This window comes from Passer montanus, unplaced genomic scaffold, assembly GCF_014805655.1.
Source record: "Passer montanus isolate IOZ18808 unplaced genomic scaffold, ASM1480565v1 scaffold69, whole genome shotgun sequence".
Classification (NCBI taxonomy): Eukaryota; Metazoa; Chordata; class Aves; order Passeriformes; family Passeridae; genus Passer; species Passer montanus.
In genome coordinates this window covers 4,280,419-4,295,137 of record NW_024372036.1, presented here as the reverse complement: position 1 = coordinate 4,295,137, position 14,719 = coordinate 4,280,419, and the positions used below count along the sequence as shown (strand labels likewise).

The 14,719-nt window shown below is 37.4% G+C and overlaps 1 protein-coding gene across 16 annotated transcripts in view; it reads left to right on the top strand.

Annotated features, from left to right (window-relative positions):
- KDM6A (lysine demethylase 6A) overlaps positions 1–14,719 on the top strand; it is a 151,614-nt gene that overhangs the window by 72,884 nt on the left and 64,011 nt on the right. For all 16 annotated transcript variants that reach the window (XR_005629853.1, XR_005629861.1, XR_005629858.1 and 13 more), the window contains exons 5-6: positions 490–548; positions 9,290–9,410. Coding sequence is in view for 7 of the 16 variants with exons in the window: in XM_039729531.1 (XP_039585465.1) it covers positions 490–548; positions 9,290–9,410 (180 nt within the window). In the remaining 9 variants the exon portion in view is untranslated. The remainder of the gene's footprint in view (positions 1–489; positions 549–9,289; positions 9,411–14,719) is intronic.

The window sequence follows — 14,719 nt, the reverse complement described above, 5'->3', positions numbered from 1 at the left end:
TCAGATTTGTTTAATTCGTATTAGACATTAGACACTGAAATTAGAGTGTGCATATCTGTTTTCATTTATGTGAGTATAAATCATTACGACTATGAAATGGTACTTGGTCATAAATGATTTTTTTTCATTAATATTAAATTGCCAAAGATTTCTACTCCATCATTTCTTTCCCTGCTGTTGTACAAGTAGAACTGAGCACATCAGTTTCTCCAGTGTAAAAGTACTTGAATATTGTGGGTACTCTTCCACCAAAATAGCCCCTTTTTTGTGACTATGGAAAACCAGTGGGGGTTTTTTTGTTGTTTGGTTTGGTTTGGTTTTTTTATTTTAGTGTCTGCCTGTCTTTTTGTTGCTTCTTTTTGGCTCTTCCCGTTTGAGGCAAATTTTAAATCTGTTTGTCTTACAATGGAAATAGAATATCAAAGGATGGATAAAATATTGGAAGCTCGCTCTTATCTGGGTTTTAAACACTGTTTCTTTCCTTTACAGAATGCTGCCTTTTTATATGGCCTTGGTTTGGTCTACTTCCATTACAATGCCTTTCAATGGTAAGTTGGAATAAGCTGACAGTGTCAGTGTTTTGTGTGGTGTCCTATCAGTGTGTGATTATTTCACCCTCAGTTCAGTGTGAGTATTAAATAGTTTAATTTTGATTTTATTACAGATAAGGTGTTCGCAGGTGTTACTGTCCTGGGTCAGTGTCTGTACTACTGTAACATTCTTGGGGCAGCCACAACAGTTCCATGAGAAGGAAAGCACTTTGGGAGAACAATTTGCACTCCATTTTAGCACGGTTCAGCAGTGGGGATGGGGCAGAATGACCCAATGGGCTTTTGGGAATTGTTGTGATTGATAATCTGTGGCCTGGGTTTGTTGGAAAGTCTCTCACAAAAAACCTCCTTGGCAGAGAGGTGGTAAATGGGGCTTGTTTTTATTTAGCTTGGTAGGCAGAAGTTTTAACAGAGCTGCATTAGGTGAGGGGTTGGGATATGGGAAGCAATAGGCTCAGATGGAATCAGTGTTTCAATCTGATGAAAAAACTCAGGGTTAAAAGAGTTGTAATTTCTGCCAGGGCTTGGAGGTCTGAGTGGGGCTTTTGCTGAGGGTGGGGGAGGGTTGGGTTTCAGTTGGGGTTTTGGTTTTACTTTATCAGTGATGAGAGTGGTGAATGGAATGAACTGTTCAAAGGTCCTCAGACTTTTATTGGTGTTTAATCCTGTGGAGATGGAGTTAATTCATGGGGAAAAAGTCAGAAAGGTGCAGTGTTTAGGTCAGTGCTGTTTTACACTCAGTGTGGAGACTGTTAGTACAGTAAGTGTGACTTCAGTGCTTGATTGATGACTAAAAGTTCCATTGTGTTACTGAGCTAAGCCTGATTGCAGTTAGGGGTGCAGTGAGTGATCACTGACTGATGATTGGGAACAATGGAGCAGGATTTCTCCTCCCCCTCTCCTTAAATTGTTTCTGTGTATCTCTAAGGCAAAAGATTTATGCTTTCCTCAGGATAATGTGTATAAACTTTTATTCTTCAAATTAGAATAAGTTGGTTAAATTATGAGCTCAAAACATGGTTTATTTTATCTTGAAGCTTACTGCTTTCTTTATTGATAGTGGTGAAATGAATGTTGTTGCTTTGTTGTATTGTACAGGGCATGCAATTCTGTTGCATTCTAATTAACAAGAGGAGAATAAGAAAGTTTTCAGAAAGCCTGATAATCCATTGTTTTAAGAGTGTGATGAGACGTGGTTGAATTTTACCAAGTTTCAGATGATTCTGGTTGCTACATAGTTTTGTCTTCATCATTTAGCATTCAAAAGTATTTTGTGCACCATTTCTTACAAGCTGTATCTTGTTACAGCTTGCTCTGTGAAATGGTGGATAAACTGTAAGATAAATAAGACAAAGCAGTTAGATTTAGAGTAATTAATTTTTTCAAAAGCCACCTGTTCAACATTGGCTTTTGCTATCAGCAGATCATGCTATTTCGTATTTATAAATCAGAGCTTTGAATTAATTTAGATTTTTCTTCACTTGTTGACAGCACGAGTGTAAGCTGATGTCCTAACTTAAAGAACTGCACATAGATCTCATATTGAGATTGAGTAAAATAACTGTATTCTCCATTTCATTCATACAACAGAGTTATGTATAGCATGTTGCTAAGGTCATTGTGTATCTTGAGAATATTGGGTAGAATTTTTAAAGGGAGAAAATCCAATGTAGCCAAAATCTTACACTTCTGTGTGCAGTTCTGATTTTTAATCCCTTTGAGTGCCTTTCTTTCCCCTTCTCTGTGATTTTTTGGGGCCAAGAGTAGAGGTATATGGCGTTGTTGGTGTTCAGGTGTGACAAAATCACAATAGACTTGTAGATGATAGCACGTCATTTACAATAGGTGTTCTTTGAAGACCTTAATCCTCCACAGAACTCTCACAGATTGCCAGGAGAGTCCTCTTCCAGAGTGAAATGCTAATCTGCCTTCCTGCTGCATTCATTCCATCTGTTTATGCTCATAGAGGACATGGATTTTGGTATTTCTAGCAGGCAGAGGAAGAGTGTTCAAGTGTTTAAGGTGGTTTATTTATTCTGATTCACCCATTAACTGTTTTTTTTTTTTTTAACACCACTGCTTCAGATATTCAGAGATTTTAACAAGAGGGAAGTACATAGACCTCCTAAAAGGAAGGGGTGAGAAGTACTTGAGGTTTTTTCTTGTCTCGTATAAACAGAGATAATAAAAAAAGCAAGTGAGAATAAGATCAGCTTTAGAGTAATTGTTCATATATTTTATATTATTTTTAAAGTTTTCCAGCTTTCATAAAAGGATGTGTTGGATTGGCTTCAAGACTGTTAATGCAGTTCAGTGTAATTCAATATTGTACATATTTTTATATACGAGAGCAGCATTGCAGCATGGTCTTAAGTACAAATCTTAGCTGTTACATCATTTTATGTTGGTGATTTTGTTTAACTGTTCATACAAGAATTAAAAGTCCTCAACATATATATGGACGCTGCAATAGTGTGATCAGACCAAACCTATTTCACACAGTTATTTTCAGTAAGATGTGCTGTAAGGTGTTATCTCCATAAACTTAATCAACTACATTAAAACAGGTCTGAAATATGTGAAATTTCTTTTACACCATTTATCATCAAGCAGTAAGTGGTTGGTTCATTTTTACTGTTGTTTTCCTGTTTCTCAGAGTAGAAAACCAGTAGAATGAGATATTCACATAACTTTAATAATTTCATGCCCTCCATAGTTGTCTTATAGATTGAACATTATTAAATAATTTCAACAGTTAGTCAAGGCTGTCCTTCATTTCTGTGAAATAACTGCACACAGGTGTAGTGGCTTGGATACCAAATTTCTTTTTCCACTTCAGTGAAAATTCTGAGCCTGATTGGTTTAGCATCTCCTGATTCCACTGACTTCCATCAAGATGAAAAGATGGAGTCCAGGTTCTGATGTTGTGTCCTGACATGGAATTTCACACCCTGTGGATCCCAGTGTACTGTGGTGCTCCAAGAGTTCAGTGTAATTCAATATTGTACATATTTTTATATACGAGAGCAGCATTGCAGCATGGTCTTAAGTACAAATCTTAGCTGTTACATCATTTTATGTTGGTGATTTTGTTTAACTGTTCATACAAGAATTAAAAGTCCTCAACATATATATGGACGCTGCAATAGTGTGATCAGACCAAACCTATTTCACACAGTTATTTTCAGTAAGATGTGCTGTAAGGTGTTATCTCCATAAACTTAATCAACTACATTAAAACAGGTCTGAAAGATGTGAAATTTTGATACTCCCTTCTTTTACACCATTTATCATCAAGCAGTAAGTGGTTGGTTCATTTTTACTGTTGTTTTCCTGTTTCTCAGAGTAGAAAACCAGTAGAATGAGATATTCACATAACTTTAATAATTTCATGCCCTCCATAGTTGTCTTATAGATTGAACATTATTAAATAATTTCAACAGTTAGTCAAGGCTGTCCTTCATTTCTGTGAAATAACTGCACACAGGTGTAGTGGCTTGGATACCAAATTTCTTTTTCCACTTCAGTGAAAATTCTGAGCCTGATTGGTTTAGCATCTCCTGATTCCACTGACTTCCATCAAGATGAAAAGATGGAGTCCAGGTTCTGATGTTGTGTCCTGACATGGAATTTCACACCCTGTGGATCCCAGTGTACTGTGGTGCTCCAAGGCCAGCCTGCAGTGTTTTCAGTGGCCTGGCAAATTGCTGGACAAGTGAGAAAGGCTCCAGATTCCTCAGAAACACCTGACAGGGCTCTTTGCCCTGAGGCTCCTCAGTTCTGGGATTCCTTACCAACTGTAGGAGCTGAGTGTTACAGAAAACTCAGTCCTTCAGCAGTGACCCTGAAAAAGCCAAAGACCTGCAGGAGATGATCCAGACCCTTTTCCTCACCTCCATCATGACTGAAGACTGCTGTGGAAAACCAATGCTTCCTGAGTGGAACTTCCTGACCCCAGGGTATACTGATCCTTCCCAAAGCAGGAGCACTGTCATCATCTGTTCAATATCTAGATATAAAGATACCTAAAACCAACATCTCTGCTTCTGACTGGGTTCCTCCACACAGAAAGTCAAGTACATAGTGAGGTGTGAGGGAATGCACACAACCAAGTGGAGACCTCTAAGAATTTAAACATAGAGTCTGTAGATCCTGCTTTGTCAAACATTCCTCAGGTTTCAGGTGGCTGGATCTATAGATATGTGTATTTTTCAGGTATATAAAATGGGAATGTACATGTAGAGTACACATGCATGTAGCAATTAACCAGTAACGAAGTGCACAGTTAACTTTCTTTTCATTATCTTATCTTGCTGTGATTTCATAGCAAACTACTCTTGGATTGGTGAAAACTCTGCTAATGCTATGAAAAAAAACTACTCCCAGCTGCTGTTCTAGAGAAGTGTTTAAAGACTTTGCTGCTCACAATATTTTGCCATTCAGCAGTTGCAGTCCTCTGGACAGAAGAGTTGTAGCTAAAGACTGTAAAAGTGTTTCATAAACATTTTGTTTATGTTCAGACTGTGATTATGAGTTTCAAATAGAAATTTGTCCATGGTAGCCTCACATCAGTTTCAATAGTAAGGTTGTGAAATGACATGAGGCTTAAAATAGGTGGTCAGAAAATTGAAAAAGGGTAAGAACAAAAATTTATGTTCAGACTGTGATTATGAGTTTCAAATAGAAATTTGTCCATGGTAGCCTCACATCACTTTCATTAGTAAGGTTGTGAAATGACATGAAGCTTAAAATAGGTGGTCAGAAAATTGAAAGAGGGTAAGAACAAAAAAAAAAAAAGAAGAAGAAAGTTTCACTCCAACTGCATCAAGTGACATTAGAATAATATTAGGTTCTTTTATTTTGTACGCTCACCCTGATTTTCATGGGTTTTGTTTGAAACATATAAAAGTGATAACTTCTGAATACTTAAATTGATGTTCTTTTATTATGTTCTTTTGCCTAGTACAAAGCTGATTTTATTCATGGTCTATTCAAGCAAAATCATCCAGTAAAAGTTGTATGAGAGTTTGCTAAATGTTTAATATAATGATCTATTTATTATTCACCTGGTTTCTTCACTTTCATAATGGAAGGCATTGTTGTATAGATTAGTGGGTGGGACAATAGCTGCAGTATTGATTCTGGCAGTCTTGATTTAGAGATGTCATTTTTATTTTTCCTGAATTGCTGTAACAGTGCTGTGTAAAATGAGAGTCCAGAGGTGCTTTCATTTTCTGTAGTCTCTGTTTTCCAGTCCTGCTTTCCCATTTTGTTAAGTGTCTGGATAGCCTTCCCTGCCTGCTAAGAGAAATGTCCTCATCCTTGGAGAAAATCCTTATTTAATTTCAATAAATTCTAGTAGACTTAACCAGCACTGTCTCACCACGCAGGTTGCTGTATCATCAGAGAACAAAAGGAAAGTCCTCTCTTGCTGAATTCAGATGACTGTAATTTATTTCTCCTGGCCTTTCATTTGATACTTTTACGTTTGGACTGATAAATGTTTAGTCTGCTGGAGGAGTGAGATGAGAAGTTCTGTCTGTGCATGGAGGGCAGTTAATTAGTGGAGGAGACTCCAAACTGACTTGAGGAAGGCTCTGTGCCATCAGCCCTGAAGGAAGCTCTTGGGTTATATCTGCACTTCTGGTTTTGGTCAAGCCGTACAAGAGTTTTGAGGGAAAACATCTGGATACTTGGATGCCTTGGATCCTCCAGACCTGCATCTTTCTTGTGTAGGCTTGGACAAAGAACAGAAATGGGATTAGAGATGTTTGAGAGTAACCAAAGATCTGTACAAGAAGGAAGTGACTCCTGCTGTGTCTGCAAGGCCCAGCTGTGGAGGTGGAATGGGTGTCAGTGCTGCTGCAGATGTTCTGCTGTTTGACAGTAGAGGGGATGAGTCTGGAGCTCTGGGAATGGCAGTGGAAAACAGGCAGAGGTTTTTGCTGTGGTCCATGTTCTTGGTGTGTCCTGTAATTGTGAGCACATTGCTATTTTGTTTAAATGTTTCCTGCAGGCGAAATTACATCAATATTAATTCAGCTGTGATGTAAAATTGCTTCTCTGTCTGTAAGAGTTAATAAGTAAATGTCTTTTCAGAGTATTTTATTCTATAAAAATTCTACTGAGTATTTAAATGAGGTTGTAGTTATTGAATTAGACATGAGTACCTACCACTGGTAAAAAATGTTGAAAATGCTCTTTCAGATCACTTAATTGAGGAAATTTTGATGATGCCCATTTTCACAGTAGTGGAAGTAGTTTATATTTTTTGTTATTCATGCATGTCATCCTGGAAAAAACTACAAATTGGAAAACCAATATGGAATTAACACTAGATTTAAGTAAAAGATAGAATTTGATTTTTAGTTTGTCAGTTCAGAGATCAACTTTACTCAAAGCATGGTCTCTGTGACCAGCAGTTGCTGAGCTAAATGTGACACAGAATTCCCTGTTGTCTACTGATGATAATTTAGAGGTTTTTAAGTGCTGTGCTCCTCTGAAAGACTGGGGTAGGCAACATTCTTGGTTTTTTGAATGAATGACAGTATACGTTCAAACTAAATTTGAAAACTGTCCTGGAAAGTTTTTAATTATACTTTTGGCTTTGTTTTACTCCATTGCTCAACAGTGTCAATGATTAATATTTCCTGTTCAGTAAGCAAGAGACTACGGAAATATTTTTGTTGCACTCAGATTCTCTTAAACTTTTTTAGAAATCCTCTCTTTGATGATCTTTTCAGTGGGGACTTGACATAGGGGAAATATCAAAATACTATTTTCTGGTCAAGCAAGGATGGCTAAATGAGGAGCATGAAGTTTACAGAGTGTTAGTGTGGTCACACTGTGTGATGTGCTATAGAACTGCTGTGTCTTCATTCCCAATTTTTGTCTTCTCTTTGATTGGAATAATAGACAGTGGTTTTATTCCTTTTTGGGACTTAGGATATTGTCTTTGAACAAGATACAGGTAATGGATTTTAAATACCAGTGGATAACATATCTGATGCCCATATTAGAGTTAAGACCAGAAATGAAATACACAATAATAGAATCTTCTTGCATAGCAAAAGCCTAGCTTAAAATCTGTGCTGGTACTTAGTGATCAGCCCAGTCTTTGGCCTTTCAGTTGATCTCTGTTTTTGTAGATTATGAAGGTGAGCATGGTGTTACAAGGCATGGATCTTTGAGTTGTGTGATTCACCACCACCTCAGGATTTCAGGGAAATTTAGATGAGATTTGAGAGAGCTTAGTTCTGGTGCAGGTTTCTTCAGTGCTTCACTTGCTCATTTTCCATATGCTGGCAGAAAAGTAGGGTACTGGGTAAGAAGAGCCTTCATGAAGGATTGTAGTAGAGGAAGCTTCAGTTCCACAATAAAAATTGAATAGTTTTTTTAAGCCTATCTACTCTTAAGTTCTATTTTTAAAAGTCAGATACATACCAGGTACATACCAGTTGCATTGTCTAGAGGAAGTTCTGTGCCTTTGGTTTGCTTTGCGATCGGTAAGAAAAAAGCCTGTAAGAATTTTAGAGCAGAAGTGTTTTTGCTGAAGGATTCAGAAATGATAATTTATGTGTGTTGTGAGTAAAGAAGTCTGTGAAAAATATTTGTTGAATTTTGCATTGCATCTGCTAACCAACCTTCTGTCCTTATAAATAAAACTGTACTTGGAGAGTAGGAATTAAATCAATGTGCTTTAAGAGAGTGATTTTAAGCACTGGAGTTAATCCCTGCCCCCTGTCCCTGTGCTGCTCCACCATGGGTCCAGTTCTCCACATGGGCTGCTCAAATCTGCCCTGAGAGAGGCTGGCTCTGATTCCTCTTCTTGTGTGACCAGTAGTGTACAGGAAAGGATTTTGTTTCACCCTGTCTTTGGATTTCAGGCAACAATGAGACTTAGCTTCTTTCTTAATTCCTCTGTGACTTCAATTCTATTATCTTTTAGTTGCATTTCAGCTGTCCTAGTTTTGTGCAGTGGCCTGAGAGGCAAAACAGTCCTGTTTAGAGTCACTTTGTGGCTGCTCCAAGATGGAGTTCTTAGATGGAATTTCTGATTTATCTGGTACAGTGCCATTATGAACAGGGGCAAGTGAGAGAGGATTTGAAGGTTAGGAAGTAGAATCAGAGCCTTCATATTGCCATGATATGTAAAGATATCAGAGTAGATATCTTCACATATCATGGGAATATGAAAGAAAGTTCCTGTGTGAGGAGCTGGCAGGCTTTTATGTCTGCATTTGGAAGTAATGGAGCAATTGGTATTATCCGAGTTCTTGCATGGCACTGGTGTTAGAAAAGGGAGGAGAAAGTTGAAAAAGGAGCAGGTAGGTGCAGTGGGAGATGTGTGTGATCTCTCCTTCTCCTTGAGGGTCTGCACTGCTGGAGTCAAAAACAACCTGGCTGTTGTAAGTGAACTTGCGCTGATTTTGTAACTCATTTGTGAGTCATCCTCTCTGAAATATCAGATATGTTAGTGTATTTCGTGCAGCAAATTAGTTTCTCTAAATTAACAGAAAAGATTAGACTTTCAAATACATGAGGATACCTGGAGTTCAAAATTACCCAATCCTTGAAGAATCAAAAGCCATGCACCAAAAACATTACATGTAAACTATTATTTTATTTTCTTCTGTGACAATACTTCCTGATCCACTTTGTTAGCCATACAAAAAACATTGATTATAGAGTGATACTTCAGTAAAACATCATTTTTTTAATCTGTGTTTTTCTTCCAGGGCAATTAAAGCATTTCAGGAGGCGCTTTATGTTGATCCCAGCTTTTGTCGAGCCAAGGAAATTCATTTGCGACTTGGGCTTATGTTCAAAGTGAACACAGACTATGAGTCTAGTTTAAAGGTAGGTTTAACTCCTTTCAAATTGAATAAATATTTCTTACAAGTCTTGTGTTGCATCTTATAGCTGCGAGGAATGCATAAGCACAGAACAGTCACAGACCACCTGCTATAGAAATTGAAGTGCTTGAATGTAAACAGAAGAAGGATAGGTTTGAGGTGTATGAAGTGCTACACTCTAGATGGAAAATTTGGTGTAGGGCTCTTGTTAAAATAGTGAACCTTGAGGGAGACTGAGGTTGTACTGAAAGCTAAGGGAAAAAAAATAGCAACTTGGATTATTTGATTTTTTATTTTTATATTCCCTTCTTCCCCCCCCAGCTTCCCTGTTGTAAACTGGAAGTTCTTGGAATTAGTAAACCAGAAAATTATTATGCAAAATGATGTCTTTTTAATATAATTATTACTTTTCTAGCAGTTAGGTATTCTTTTATTTCCTGGCTTGAGAGTCAGCTTCTAAGGCAGCAGTTTCTGGCTGATCAGTTGGAAATGGTTTATGGTAACACAGTGCTTCATTTCTTCTGTACTTCTTCAAATTCCTTACTATTTACATTCTTTTCTGGTCTCTGATTGTAATCTGACATTTTATCTCCCTCCATTCAGCACATTTGCCCATGGTTTTCCTCTTCCCATTTTCTACTCTACCCACACATCCTTTCCTTCCTGGCCTCTAAATCTAGCTGTTACATGTCTTGGAAAAAGGAAGAGTTCTTTTAACGGACTTGCGTGTGGTGGGAAATACACCTGCAGGGCTGAGAATTTTGTAATTAAGTGCAATTTGTAAGCAGATTTCTGCATATTAATCTTCCCTAAAAATTGTTGAAAACAATAAGTGTTTTGTTTTCAAGAATCTTACGGCTTTCTTTTCTTGGCAGATTGTTTTCTTGGGTTTTCAGAATCTCATTGGCCAAGATTTGAAAGAGTAGAGTGTTCCTCTCAATTTTTCCTTTCAATTTTTGTGATGGAGGGAAGCAGTTCTCTCCCCAGGCTTCCCTTTTCATCCAGAGCCTAAGGTTTCACCTACAGGGGTTGGTGAAGTTGGAAATTGTGCAGAGGAGTAGAAAAGATTCCATGCAATGAATGGTGAGAGAGAGCAAGGAGAGGTAGAGGTAGATCAGTGCTGAGAAATGTGTGAGCTTGGGTGATCCTATTTCCTGGTACTCTGGCACAGATTTGGTATGTTATGATATATATGGAATAAAAGAAGTGCTGAAGTACATTTTGGTTTTGTTTTTAAAGAAGCTGGGAGGAAACAAGATTAAATTTACAAGGAGGTGGTCATTTTCTAATCAAGTAGTAGAAGAAACTCAATGATCTCAAAAGGTCTTTTCCAATATACTTGCTAATATGATTTTAATTTTTGATAAAAATTGATCAAGAAATAACCTTTTTCTGCTGTGCCTTAAAATTTGAAATTCTGTCAGTGAATCAGGTGTTTAAATAAATATTATGATAACTCAATCTAAATAATTTCTTGTGTTTGATGTTCACAACTTTGCAAAACAAATCAGTTACAATCAGAGGATTTTGAATATACCAAACTTCAGGTTTTCAAAACACCAGCTACAAATGAGGAAAACACCAAATAGTATTTCAAAAACAGAAAGAAATTAATCTTTTTAAATGCAAAATTATCATGATTCCATTGCTTTTGTGTGGCATGTGGTCAAGTTGCTTAAAAAAACAAATGGCCACAACAAAAGCAGGTTACCCTGGGGCAGAGGGATGGTCTTCAAAGGTTGGTGGAATGAGCATGGGTGTTGGCACTGAAGATGGTTTCATGTTTTTCTTAAAGCAATATAACTGCAGCTTGTTCCTAAAAGTTTGTCTCATTTTCTGCCTTTCAATTCTGATTGCCTCGTTCAGCACTCTCAGCCACATGGAATCAAGGGATTTTTCATTTTTTTGCCTTTCCCCAATTGCAGACTTAGGTGGATCAGAAGTCTGAGCCAGCTCAGCTTGAGGTGGCCTGGTTGGTACATCCAGTGCAAGGTTCATGGAATGGGAAGGAGGGGACAGAGCTGACTTATCCCCTCCTGGTTCAAAACATAATGAGAAACTGAGACACCTGAAGCAGAGTTTCTGGTTTTCTTCTTTGCTATGGAGGTTGCAATCCTTAGTAAAGAACAACGAGGAGTGAAAGACCTGGTGGAACTCTGTCTCGAACACTCAGAGCTGTTTTTAGTTCAGCTCTGCTGTGGATTTAAGGTGCAGTCCAAGGACTTACCTACTTTGTTTGAAAACAAAGTGTTATTGATTAAAATTTACCAGTTCAACATCACAATATGTGTCAGTTGAGGGGAAAACGACGTAGAACAGGTCTGTAGCTTCTTTAAAAGCCAATCTGACTGTGATTTTAAATAAAACATACCTTAAACCAGAACTCTGAGAGGCAAAACAGAAAATGCTTCCTTAGTGAGGAGAATGAAGTGAAGTGCTGGTGCTCTGGTTGTGCCCAAGCATGGAGAGAGTAAAATTGGGGTGGGATGTGAAGGGATGTTTTCACACGATGTCTGCCTCATTCTCTGAGACACAGAGTATCTCATCTTCAAACAGAAGAAAGATAAGAAACCCAAAGCAATGAAAAGACAGGGTTGTCTACTTGTGCCTTTTTTGGTTTTCTGGACCTTTTTAAAAGGATCCAGGATTTTAGAGAATAATTAAGGGGGTTGGGATGCAGCCTGCCTGTGACTGGCCATGAGCACAGACCTTTTTCCTGGGGCTCCTTGCCCAGTTTGAGCTCCCTGCTCACACGGAGGCAGAAAGTGGAAGTAGTTTTTTCATCTGGTATTCGCTTGTGGCTGCTCTGGGTTTCACAGATTGTACCAACGTCGCATTAAAGTACTTTGAAATATCATAATGTTTTTGATGGTATTTAAACATTCATGTTAAGTCTGTAATTGCTAAGAATAAACCATTGCCAACAGATGAGTCATTGTCAGTGAGAGGCATTGTCTGTAAGAGTCTTCAGGCAAAGGGGGGAGATGGAAGTCTGAAGGTCATATATTCCATGTTTTTCACAATTTTAGAGCATTAACATAAATCATCTGTATTTTATGTAAGCAATTTAAGCACAAAATTAATTTTTACTATTTTAAGATGTTGATGATCAAGATAATTGCTAGAGTGCTGTTTAACAAGCATAAAATCAACTCCCAGTGTTTCTTCAAAATCAATTACTGGTTTTGCCTGTTCTGCAGTTAAGATTTGCAAATTACTATGAGAATCCTTGACTTTCCCTGTTACCCCATTGCCATAAGCTCTTGCAACACCAATGCTGTTGAAAATTACTTGGCCTTCAGGCTTACATTAAGGAAAAAAAAAAGTGTCCCTTCTGGTTGAAAAAAAACTAGTCCTTGTGTAACCTGGCAGATTGAGCAGTGTTACCTTCAGAGGTGAGACATGAAAGCTGAATTTGCCCCATTCATCAGAAAAGTATAATTAATTCCAAAATTAACTGACAGTCCTCAATCTACTAAAAAGAAATCCATCCCAACTGGGGGATGGATTTCTTTTTAGTAGATTGAGGACTGTAGCAAAACCATGCTACTGAGGTTTGTCTCACAGTCCAGCTTTTTTAATTTATTATGTCCTGCTGCCCCTTTCCTGTTCACTGTTTCTTCCAAATGCCACAAGGAATACTGTGTTCCATGGTGGTAGCTGTGGTGGCACTGTGATAATCTGAAAGGAGAATAAAGCAAAATCTCTAGGAATATAATGTATCTTTTTATTCATTGGGTAAATGTAGTTGGAAAAAAAAATTTGTACTTGTGGGTTCGTGCCACATCATTTCTGACATGTCACTTCCTGTCATGGTCATTTTCCTTTTTTTTTTTTTTTTTTTTTGTTTGGCCTCATTTTTTCATAGGTGCATGTAATCATCTTCTCTAGCATGTGTGTCTCAGTTCTCCTCTTAAATGCTGTTGAATCTTAAACAATTTCTAGAAAATACATGGGAATGAAAGATTTCAAAGAGAATTTTGGAGGACATTCCTGGATGACATACTGCTCCAGAGCCTTTTGAGATCTGGGAGCTGAGCACCAGGTGACAGCTGTGGGAAAACTTCTGGTGCTCATCCTGCTTGGTGCTGCTGAAGTCCTGTGGTTTTAGTGGGGATTTAGAGCCATGATCCTGAAAGCCCTTTGCATGCAGAATTCATGCTTAAGGGAGAAAAGAAGTCTTTGTTTTTTATATTTATTAGATTGATAACATTGAGGGAACAGCAGGGGCTAGGGGGCAGGTTTTCTGAGGGTTTGGTTTTATGAGGGGAAGCTTTGTTTGCTTTTGTTTGGAGATTCGTGGTAGGGAAATTCTGTGGGTTTTGTTGGATTTTTGTTTGGTTTGTGGGATGGGTTTTTTTAATGGGTGGTCAGTAGGAATGCTGGACACAAGCAGGTTGGTTTATAGCAAACAAAGCAGTGTTTTGCTTTGGGAATTTTATTTGGTTTTATTACAGGTGCACCCTGTGCCCAGCAACAAAACCTTTAGAAGAGTGAGAACTCAATTTCTCATGTTTTCAATTATCTGCCTTTTAGCAGAAATACTGATTCTTTCACTCACAGAAATTTATCCTCCTTTATATACAAAACAGTTATTCCAGTAGTTTGCTTCAGGCTTATGCTTTCATCTTGCCCGTAAATCATCAATTTAAATATAATTTTAATTTTTTAATTATTCTTCTAAAGATTCTCATTTGTTAGTAATGGTAAGACATGCTGCTTATATTAGGATAAGAAAAGGCTGCAAAAGAATTAAAATGTGCATGAATTGTATGAATATGCATGAAATATAAAGAAATTAAATGCTGATGTACCGATGAACAGCTTGAAGTATTTATTTATAGTCAGTCAGACACTTTTCCAGCACTTATTCAAATATTTCTCCTGTATATATACACTTACGAAAGATATTTTTAGCTAGTGCAGCTATTATATGCTAGCACAAAACTCTTATAGACATATCATTCATGTTTTATGTTCTTTCTCTGAGTAATAAGTAAACAAGTATTTAGGAAAGTGAAAATTTCTCATTTTGAGCCTTCATGTGCTGTTTTATCACCCAGTTATCTTTCTCGAATGGGCTTAAATTAGTAATTTTTAAGTTTAAACATTGTACATTGAAACCTTATGTATTTTAATTATTAAAAATAGCTAGTCAAAATACATGTGGTTATGAGATGTTTTAGTTTCTTATGTCTAGTTTTAAGTCCTGAATTCTATGAGGAATAGTTGCTTTTTTAGATGAAAAACAAGTTGAAGGGCTTTGGCTCTTGCAAGTCAGATATCCAAGATTTCAAGCACTTCACACAAAAA